At 37.1% G+C, this 11,404-nt stretch overlaps 2 protein-coding genes across 2 annotated transcripts; one reads left to right on the top strand and one right to left on the bottom strand.

Annotated features, from left to right (window-relative positions):
* Nucleotides 1–1,487: 1,487 nt before the first annotated feature.
* CBG11808 lies at nt 1,488–2,979 on the top strand (the record flags this gene model as incomplete). The annotated part of the gene is made up of 4 exons (XM_045239375.1): nt 1,488–1,539; nt 1,597–1,680; nt 1,958–2,044; nt 2,678–2,979. 4 exons carry the CDS (start codon nt 1,488–1,490, stop codon nt 2,977–2,979), a joined length of 525 nt encoding a protein of 174 aa, XP_045094674.1.
* Nucleotides 2,980–4,802: 1,823 nt separating this feature from the next.
* On the bottom strand, nt 4,803–6,040 carry CBG11809 (the record flags this gene model as incomplete). The annotated part of the gene is made up of 2 exons (XM_002648740.1): nt 4,803–5,066; nt 5,927–6,040. 2 exons carry the CDS (start codon nt 6,038–6,040, stop codon nt 4,803–4,805), a joined length of 378 nt encoding a protein of 125 aa, XP_002648786.1.
* Nucleotides 6,041–11,404: the final 5,364 nt, after the last annotated feature.

The following is an 11,404-nucleotide window of genomic DNA, read 5'->3' on the forward strand; positions in this document are numbered from 1 at the left end:
TCTATTAGGTTGGCGGGAAAGTGTTTGTCACTTTTTCAATAGTTTATTTCTCAAAGAAAAAATAACCGAATAATTAATTATATTGTCCATCATTATCAACAACATGTCTCCAACGTTCCCTCAATTTATGGATTCCATTGCGGTAGAATCCAGCCGGGCGTGAGGCAAAGTATTGTTTGAGTGCCGCTTCGACCGCTCCACGGGAATTGAAGCTTCTTCCTTCGAAGGCACGTGTCATATCGCCAAATAACCAATAGTCGGAAGGAGCAAGATCAGGAGAATACGGGGGGTGAGGGAGAACATTCCATCCATATCCCATCAGCTCCTGCTTCACTTGTTTCGAAACATGTGGGCGAGCGTTATCATGTTGATAGTACACTTTCTTGTCTTTCAGGGCCGAACGGTCGACTGCTTTCTTGAGGTTTCGTAGTTGAGTAGTGTAGAGGTCTCCAGTTATTGTTTTGCCCTCGGGCAGAAGTTCCCAGTAGATGGGGCCGTCCACTCCCCACCACACAGAGAGCATAACTTTTTTCGGATGAAGGTCGGGTTTGGGGACATCCTGTGGGCTCTCTCCTTCTCCAACCCACTGGGATTTCCTGTGGTGATTATCGTAGAAGACCCACTTCTCATCTCCGGTTATTAGCCGGTCCAGCCATCGATCGCCCGCGTGGAGAGTGAGAAGAGTAATCGAATCGTCGACTCGGCGGTCAAGGTTGGCTTGAGTCANGTGATGAGGTATGAATCGACCAAAAAGTTTTCTCATTCCAAGAGACTTCAAACCTTCAAGGACTGTGCTATGGTGAACTCCGAATGTGACAGCTAGTTCACGGCTAGATTGAAATGGATCCGATTGCAATGCGTGCTTCAGCTTGTCCAAATCCAACTCACGGGGTCTCCCAGAGCGATCCTTTTCATCGAGCGAGAAGTCATCTTTTTCGAAACGATGGAACCAATTGCGAATAGTATTGTAGTGAGGGGCATGTGTGTTGTACACATTCTTCAAGAAAGTTTCCGAATCCTTCATCGTGGTGTGAGATAGGAAGAGGTAAATCAAAACATGTCTGATGTGAATAGCAGTGGGAACAAACATATCGTTTCAATTACAGATGAGGAGCAGGGAAGGAAATGGGGACTTGTTTATATGGAAGGTTCTTATCACCTTGTTATTCACTAGAGTCGATATCATACACAGCCTCCATATACGAGAACAGTGATTAAACAAACAGAGTGACAAAGACTTTCCCGCCAACCTAATATAAGGAAAGGGCGAAAACTTACATTTTTGATATTGGAGGAGATGCTTCTGTTTTTTGCGAGCTGATGTTTCCGCCGACGCTGAATCTTTGTTTTCTTATTAACTTGTTAGAATTTTAACGACAGCTGAATGGTCTGATTCGTCGCAAACTATAATTGTTATTTCTTCTAATTGAATAAACATTTTGCAGTAATACACAGCAGTTCACGAATTCCTCAAGGAAGATTCAACAATGGATAAACCAATCAACATCGGTCCAGATGGGAGCCGGGTCCAAACTCCAGGTGAGACAACATATTCATAATTTGACCATGAACCTTAAACATAAGTTTTTTTTTCAGACGACCAACATCATGATGCCGAAAACATGTATAGCCGCATCCGCAAACGTCGCGCGAACGAAACCTGCGAGTCGTATTTGAACGGTAAACTTTTTTTTTTGCTAAATACCAAAAATTCAAAACAAACTAATCGAATCAAAATGATTCTATAGCTACGTTTTCGAAATTTTTTCTTCTCACTTTGAGCTAGATCGAACCTTCAAAAACAGAGAGCCTGGAAAACGGAAAAACAAAACTTTGAAATCTTTTTTTAAATCTAGAAATTGTTTTTCCTTTTCCGAAAAATAGAAAAACCGCTAAAAGCAACAGTTATTTACAAAATTGGAAACTTGTTGAACATTCTTAAATATATTGTTTTCAGATGTACAAGATCATGACGCAGATAACATATATGAACGAATCTATAAGCGTCCCTCGAGAGGAATTACCAAGTCGTCTACTACAAACGGTAATTTTCTTTTATTTCAAAAATACCAATTGATCAAAATTAAATATTTTATTCCGACATTATTCGAAGAATCATTTTGAATGAATACATTCCTTTTTTCAGAAACGACTAGCATGTCCAACGTCCAAACTGCCATCAATACCACCAATCATTCAAACGCCACCAATTCTACAGAGGACCGGCTGGCTGATAAGAAAACTATCCAGAACCTCGGAAACAAGTACGGTGAAACTATTGCACTTCACAAAAAAGCGTCGGCGGAAGTGGAAAGACTCACGCGTTTGGAAACAAGTCACAAGGAAAAACTCGAAGATTTGATTTCGAAAAGAAGATTCTCTCAAAATCAATGCGAATCGAACTCCTACTCCCGTCGTATTTGTGAGACACTCTTACTTATCCATGCAAATGAGGAGGATATTAAAAAAGCGTTGGAAATCGAGAAATCCACCAAAGACTATAAGGAGACGGCTGAGGCTGAATGGAAGTTTAAAGCCACCAATATCACCAATCATTCAAACGCCATGAATTCTACGAAAGACCGGCTGGCTATTGATAAAACTATCCTGGACCTCGGAAACAAGTACAGTGAAACTATTCCACTTCACAAAAAAGCCTCCGCGGAAGTGAAGAGAGACAAACGTCACAACAAAAAGCGTCCGGCTGTGAACCGTTCCGAATGGACCTGGATACCTGGACATCTTCCTGAAATTCCGCAGACAAGATTCCCGAAGGGTGTTCCTCAAGGACCAAAAAGAATTCCATCTTATACAGTTGAAGATCTAGATAAAGAATGGTCGAGAAAGGAGCTTCCTAGTCGACAGAGTGGAAGATATGCTCAATACGACCCGGAATCTTATTTCGAGCGAGAGCTTTTAAAAGAAACAAATTGGAAGAAGTTTCTGAAAGAAGAAAAAGCGGCCCGAAAATCGCAATAATTTTATGCTTTTCTCACTCATTAGCATTCCAAAACATCCTTCGATTCTTATTTACATTCTTTGAGAATTTTACTTTTCTAATTTTTGAAGAATTTTTGTGTCTTTTTATTAAAAAAAAGAAATCTGCCTCCCCCAAATTTTATTTTCGAAAATTCCCCACCTAAATTTTTTTTCAATACTATCCAACTTTTATTATTCTCCTTTCCTTGATCTTCCCTTTTCTATTTCATTTTGATTAAAATAGAAAAAATTAGCTTCAATTCTTAAAATTAATTGAACCACCCGTTTTGTACCTACTCACCCCGTGGAACTATGTTATACCATCTTTGATTCATTTTCAAACTTCAATGAATGTTTTATTTAGAAATATTGCTGTTGTGTTTTCTGATCTAAGAATGCTATGTTATTGGACAACTTTGAAATTGTGAACAATACATCGTGGACGCAGACACATAGCTTGTCTTTCCATGAACATTTTTCTTGGAAATATGTTTATTTTTCAAAAATCAACTGAAAAGGCGTCAAAATTCAAGTAAAATTGTTTTCTTTTTTGGAAATGCCTGGTATTTCTAGAAATTCCTGGAATTTTTCTGGAAATCCCTGGGATCTTTCTGTGAATCTCTGGGATCTTTCTGGAAATCCCTGAAATTTTGTTTCATGTTTACAGTCAATTTTATAATTTTTTAGATTCTAAAAAAGTTGTATTTTAGTAGAATAATATATTAAGTACATTATTATCAAATTTGAAACTTAAAAATTGCTGCTCTCGTACATAAAAACTACGTTTTCTACAAAAATGACAAGAATGGATGGTGCTAAGAATTTCAAGTACTGTGACAAAAAATGAGAAATTTTTTTCAATAGTTTTCAAGAAAATTTTGTTCAAAAACCATTTTCTGACCCTGCAAACCGGAAATTTTTTGAATGATGTTCAGTACATTTTCACGCTCCCATTTTCCTTTCGGAAAATAATTCAGTTGATTTTTGGAAGGAAAATGGTTTTCCAAGGTAAAAGTTTATGAATATGGCTTTTGAACTTCCACAGTTTTTCTGCAAGCCTCAGTTGCAAGTGAAATTTTTTCCAAAAAATTCTGAAATTTCAAAAAATGAGCAAAACAGAAATTGGACTGGAAGCGAAATGTTCAGAATAGACCATTTTAATTTTGTCCGTAACAAAAACCCTTCAAAAAAGAGCTTTAAAATGAGTATAAGCATGACTAGGTTTCGTAAAATTTCCCAAAATTTATTTTTCAGGCAGAACAAATTTCTTTTTTTTTAGAATGGGCGGTGCTTTTTTCCAATATACTATAACTTCCAGTTCAGAAACTGTCAAAAAACTAAGTTAAGCTTATTTTGAGGTTCAATAAGCTCCACTATTCTTCATGTAAATTAGGCTACGCTCAATTTTCCATCCTATAATCAAAATGGGCGGAGTCTATGCGGGGTCTCATTTCGAAGGACACAACAAAACGAGCAGTTTGAAATCATTTTGCGACTATTTCAGGCAGAAATTCAAAGAATTTCAAAGCGTTCTTCAAAATGAGAACATCACGTTTTGAACTTGGACCTGTTTTCAAATTTTATATGAAGAATTTCGAAGAAATTATGTTTTTTGATTTATTGAAATGTCGATTAGTGATAAAATTGAGAGAAAAATTGGGGAGGGTAAGTTTCGAAAAAAAATTTGGGGGAGGGAGATTATTTTATCAGAAGATGACAGGAAAATTCATTTTAAAAAATTTGAAAAGTAAGACTTTGAAGAGAGAAAAAAAGATTCGAAAGCATGTTTTGGAATGCTAATGAGTGAAAAAAGCATAAAATTATTACGATTTTCGGGCCGCTTTTTCTTCTTTCAGAAACTTCTTCCAATTTGTTTCTTTTAAAAGCTCCTGCTCGAAATAAGATTCCGGGTCGTATTGAGCATATCTTCCACACTGTCGACTAGGAAGCTCCTTTCTCGACCATTCTTTATCTAGATCTTCAACTGTATAAGATGGAATTCTTTTTGGTCCTTGAGGAACACCCTTAGGGAATCTCGTCACTGGGTACTCGGGGAAATTTGGTGTCCAGGTCCATTGATTTTGCTTCTAAAATTAAGAACTTTAAAATTTCTAATTCAAAAAACTTTGATTTCCAAACTACTAAATTTCTGATTTTTTTTTGAATTTTCGTAATTCTGGGTTTTTGAATTGGAATAACTTTTGAAAATTTCAAAACTGAAAAAGGATTGTTTCCACAGTTTTCAGAAAATTTTCTGAATCGAATAGAGACATACGTTTCATAACAAGCTTTAAACTTTTCAAGAATTCGATATAAAAAACTTCAGGTAACACAAAAATGTCAAAAACGAAGTAATTCGTAGTGCGGAGTTTTGGAACAGTGATTTTCAAAAACACACACTGCCTATGAGTCACCATATTTCTGATGGCTTGAGAATTGTGTTGTTCTATGCTGAACAGTATTCTAGAACCCCGACCTTTCGGTGTCCGATGTTAGCGACTAAGTGAACTTTGGCATTGTAGTCTTCTCTAGTTCCGGTTTTTTAAATATATTTTTTGCCTTTTGATAGTGCTTAAGGCACCTTTCCTTTATAACTCAACTTAAAGCCAGTTGTCCAGGCTTTTTTTTCTAGTTTTTAAGCATTGTTATTATTTTCAGAAGGTTGGAACAGTTCTAAATTTAAAAAAAAATTATTTCGGACTCTGTTGCAATATTTGGTCAGAAAATGAAAATTTTGCTCGATGGAGATAATGACTAGATTCGATTTGGAACAACTTTCTATTGCTGTTTTGGGCATTTTTTTGTGTTAAAACTTAAATTCTATCTCGTTTTCTTCACGCTGAAAGTTTTCATTTTTGTTTCAGTCATTTTTTGACAAAAATTGGTCAATTTTTGAACAGTTTTTTTAGTTTTCAGTACTTTTTAAATTCTTATTATAATAACTTACTTTTTTTGTAGCCCCCGCACTGGAGCTAGTGGGCTTCTCATTCTTTTGCGTAGCGTCATCGACGGTTTTCATATTTTTTTGATCCGAGTTGGAAGACGATTGATTTCCTTGCATTGTTATTTTGCGCAACTGAAATTTGATGCAAGAATGAGTGTAAGAAAGTGAATGAAAGTTGGAAACTAGAGAATAGCAAAATTTCAGCGGTGAAAAAAAGGCAAAAAATAGGAAGACGTTGTACAAAAGAAAACTGTTTCAAGTGAAAACTTTCGTTAAGTTAAAGATAATCGATGTGAATCATACAACCAAATACATTTAATTTAAAGAAACATCTCCTGGAATACATACTTTTGTTCATAAAGTAGAAAAGTTACATGGCGACACACAATTTATTGCACAGAAATACAATAAAGTTACTACAAAACCAGAAGAAGACATGAGAGTCAACAAGAAGGTTATTTCTGTTATTGTAGTTTGACAGAGATGCGAGTTGCGGCCGAAAATGCAGCTACAGGCTTATCTTTTGACAATCACTAAAAAAGATTTCTAAAAATAAATCTCCTTTTTTGCTATTCCCGTCTGATACTCATGAATCTTTCTTTGAGTTTTTTTTAATAGAAAACAAACTGAAAATCGACCAAAGAAACTTAATTTTGAGGTACGGTATCGAAAACGGGTGCACTTTTAAAAAATGTCGCCATTTTTGTTATTGCTCCTCAATCTGTATTCTGGCCGCAACGCGCATCTTTGGCAGACTAGAGTTGATTTTTTAAAACAAACTTTTTCAAAGTTGATTTTTAAAAATAAACTGCCGATAACGTATCTCAAAATTAATCTCCTTTTTTGCTATTCCCGTCAGATACTCATAAACCTTCCTTCACAGTAAAAGATCGGTAGGAAATTTTCTATAGAAACGAAAAATGTGCGACAAAAAACTACAAATCAGATAAAAATAAAACTATTTTTGATTCTTATAGTAGAAAATTGGAAAAACGAAGCAAAATGCTGCTCAGTGACACGAAAAAATATATAATTTGAAAAATAGACAAAACAAAATACACACTATTTGACACACATTGAAAAGTGACTGCCATAAACCCTGTTTTATCTCCTCATATACGCAGAAAACATGCGATACTGCTGAAAAATGAACTAAAAATCAAGTCTATAGCCAGAAAGGTAAATCAATAAATTTTTGCGGTGATCAAATCAATAGAAAAAGGAGATACATAAAAAAGAAAAAAGTTGGAAGACTGAACTAAACGACAGATGTGATTTCCTTTTATAGGGATGACGGGTTAGGGGGCGGAGCTTATTTTCAGGTGAGGTGCGCGTGCTCAAGGGAAAGAAAAAATCAATCGCACCCGGTAAAATCGATAGGCCATATGACAATTCAGAATTGAATGGACAAAAATCAATTATTCATTTTTTGTACACCAAAAAAAGGGTAATTCAATTTGCTTTTATAATTCAAAAAGTGCCAAATATAAATCTTAACAATTATCGAAAAATATGAAAATTTTCAGATTAACAGTTTCAGACTAAAACAAAAATAGAGCTTTATTTTGTAAATGACAACTGGCTGTCGACAAAGTTTCTCATTGCACAGGAACTCAAATACCCGTACTTCTTCGCCATTTTTCGTATTTTGAAAGCATTTTCGGGGATATATTTTTTTGAATTTTTTCCCTTCAGATTGAAAACCATGGAATTGAGAAAAAAGAGAGGAAGAAAGAGAGGAGAGCGCAAAAAAACAAATGAAAATGGAGAAAAAAAGAAAACAAGAAGAGGGATTGGCAGAGGAAGCACGGAAAGCCGATACAGTGTGTCAGTGTCCGTGAGTTGAAAAGAAAAAGAGGGAAGGAGGAAAAGAGAAAGAGGAAAAGAGGGAAGGCACACACCTCCGACTGTCCTCCGCGCTGCTCTACCATTTTTCTGTCTAGCCGTCTGGTGCCACCATTTCGCTTCTCTGTCTAACTGTCTGGCGTCCACTACTTGCTTCTTCGTCTCACCGTCTGCCGCTGCCGTTTCGCTGTTTTGTCGATGGAACTTTTTTCGAAAGGAGCGTAATAATCATACTTGTTAAATCCTGGTCCGGCCCGGGTTGGCCCTGGCCCGGCCAGAGAGAAATTTTCCCGGCCCGACTTACGAATAACTCAGAACTTTTCTGATGATTTTTGATAAATTTTTGTCGAAAAGATAATTTTAGAGTGCGAAATTTAACCCATGACCTTAGAATTCATAATATCAGAAGCTCACGTGTTACATTTTTACCCTCCTTTTTTTTCTAAAAAGTTTCTAGAAAAAAAGAGAGTAAGGCTCATAACGAGTAGTAGCAGATAGGCAAAAAGAATACATTTCTGTGAATGACACGAGGGAGAAAGAGAGGAGAGCGCAAAAAAACAAATAAAAATGGAGAAAAAAAGAACACAAGAAGAGGGATTGTGAGAGGAAGCACGGAAAGCCGATACAGTGAGGAAGCGGGGAAGGTGTGGAAGCGGAGACAGAAGACATGTGTGTGTGTGTGTGTGTGTGTGTGTGTGTGTGTGTGTGTGTGTGTGTGTGTGTGTGTGTGTGTGTGTGTGTGTGTGTTGTGATTGTGAGTGTGTCAGTGTCCGTGAGTTATATGGAAAAGGAGGGAAGCAGCGACCGCGCGCGTGCGGACGGTTCTAGACGACTGTCCTCCGCGCCGCTCTACCATGTGTCTTTCTAGACTTCTGGTGCCACCATTTCGCTTTTCCGTCTAACCGTCTGGCGTCCACTTCTTGCTTCTTCCTCTCACCGTCTGCAGCTGCCGTTTCGCTGTTTTATCAATGGAACTTTTTTCGAAAGAAGCGTAATAATCATACTTGCTAAATCCTGGTCCGGCCCGGGTTGGCCCTGGCAGAGAGAAATTTTCCCGGCCCGACTTCCGAATAACTCAAAACTTTTCTGATGATTTTTGATACACTTTTGTCAGAAAGATAATTTTAAAGTGCCGACACGGGGATTCTTTTTTCCTTGGCTTTTTTCCCTTTTGACGTGGGCCCCCCTATTCTCATGGCCCCCCTTTTCCCATGGGCCCCCCTTTTCTCATGGGCCCCCTTGTCATAAAGAGCCAAGGAAATTACAATACTCTAAAGTGCCGACACGGGGATTCTTTTTTCCGTTTTTTTCAGCTCATTTATTCATTTGGTTTTTTCTGGAAAACAATTTTTTTACATGGTAAGGAATAAATATAGCGTCGCTTTCAAGACAGTGTAAAAAGGTCAAATTGAAAGATTTTTTCTGAAATTCAACCGAAATGTTCATTAAGATACAACAAAAAAGATGTCATTAACAGTTTCTGAGCCTTCCTCCTTTCGCTTCGATAACAGCTCGAAGCCTCTTCAAGAATGAGTCTACTACGGCACTAGGGTAGTTGACGTCCAAATTGTCCCATACCGCTGTCAAGGATCTATTCAGGGCTCCCAAATGAGGATAATTTTTTGTGGAGGCTTATTGGATCCAGTGTTCCTGTAACAGAAAATTCGTCGGGTTGAGTATCAGACTGGAAGTTAGCAATTAATCCTTAGTGAGGAAATCTGGAAAATTGGCTTGGAACAACTGACGAGTGAGCTTAGCAGTGTCTGCAGGCACTCCGTACTGTTAGAATGTCCAACTGCCGTTCACAAGACGTGATTGGGACTGGGCAGCATTTCCGACTTCAAAATCCGTTCGATGTAAAATTGTTGGCTTGGCTCCAAAATCGACAAATTTTACCATTTGAGCATATCTCACCGAATACGATGATTGTGACCGGGTGAGAAGTCTCATTTAGAATTTTCAAACGCCAACATGCACTATAAAAATTCATAGCCACGATTCAATTGTTCTGGCAGTTCTTGTTTAACTCAATAGTGAACAACTCCACCTGTGAAAAACGGTTTTAAAGCGCGTGCCTCAAAGGAGATCTTTGGATATTTTCCTTTGTAACCTCTTGTTACGGTCTGTTAAGAAAGCGCCTTTTTGCGTTCAATATGAAATCATATGGAGCTGGTTTCGGAAAATATTTATCATTGATTTGGGGAACATTCTAAACTACTACGCCATTTTTTTCATGATTCTTTCTTGATTCCTTCTGATTTTCTCTTTCACGGCTTAGACGACTTGAGGAGTCGTCTCAAACATCAGATGACCGCTTTTTTTATATTCTTGAAAGTTCCCAACTCAAGGGTTTGATTGACCCTTGATTTCCTGTTTCCAAGTTTTTTTAGCGATCTCCAAAGTTCTCACCCCTTTTTCGCGCGCTACATACTAGGCATGTGGTATGGTAAAACAGTCACCATTACCTCCAAAGTTGGAATAACCAACTGTCAGAAATAGTTTAAAGCAAAAAAAATGGAGAAAATATATTAGAGTATGCAAAGCAGACGGTTTCGCTAGCGCCAGAGCTTACTCAAAGTTTGGGCGCTATAGTTATTCCCACTCTGTAATTTTCCTATCAGTATTTAAAAAACTCAAAAACGATCCCAATGTTCCGAACTGAACAGTTCTAAAATATATGATTACAAAATAACCAGTTAACTTGAGCCCCATGCCGAAGGCATTTACTGAATCTTGAACTTGAATTTCTTACTATTCTCGCACTGATTTCGTTTTTATACTTTTAATGAGCTCGAATCTCTATTCAGAGTCTGTGAATGATGACAACAAGAAGAAGCGTCTACGTCCGTTTAAGATACCAGAAATGCAATACATTCAGATAAGTACAATGCATGCGATGCAAAAGATCGTTTGAGAATTCAGGGTGGTTTCTTGGGAAAATACCTGTCTATCCTATCACGCATTCAAATCGATCTCAATCTTTCCTCACTTACTTTTTCACAGACCCTTCTGCCTAGATGCTTCTCACTTACTGTCATATCAGCTTCTTCGTTCCAGTTTCCAATTAAAATTTGAATTTGAATTGTCTTTACCCAATTTATGATAGCAAAAGCTGACCTGTCACATTTTCACCCTCAATCTTATCTCAATTTTGAATCATCGGAATTCTTCACTCACAACACTGCAAATTAATCCAAACTGGTAAAATGCTCCATGATCTTTTATGTTTTTGATTTTCAATTCGTTCCAAATTTATGTTTTCCTTATTCCTGGTATTTTATTCATAACCAAAATATCTCTCATTGAAAATTATCTATTTCAGTTCTTCACGGGTAAATAAAGTCAGAACGAAAAAAAATTGAATTGTCATCGTGTCTGCCACTTCCAAGACAACTAATCAAATTACGTAGAGAGAATCAATCAGAAAAATGAGGAGAGGAAGACTACAATTTTCACATATCTGAAGACCATTAGGGAAATTGTGATAGCTCGAAATGATGATGACAAGTTTTTTACTTTTCCGATGATGAACGTTTTTCAGTACATCAATTTTTTATGTTTCAAAAACAACAACACTGATTTTAGTTCCCTTATTTTATTAATAAATCAAAGTTCCAGTCAGAAACTAGGGATGGA

This window comes from Caenorhabditis briggsae (assembly GCF_000004555.2).
Source record: "Caenorhabditis briggsae complete genome, chrX, whole genome shotgun sequence".
Lineage (NCBI taxonomy): Eukaryota > Metazoa > Nematoda > Chromadorea > Rhabditida > Rhabditidae > Caenorhabditis > Caenorhabditis briggsae.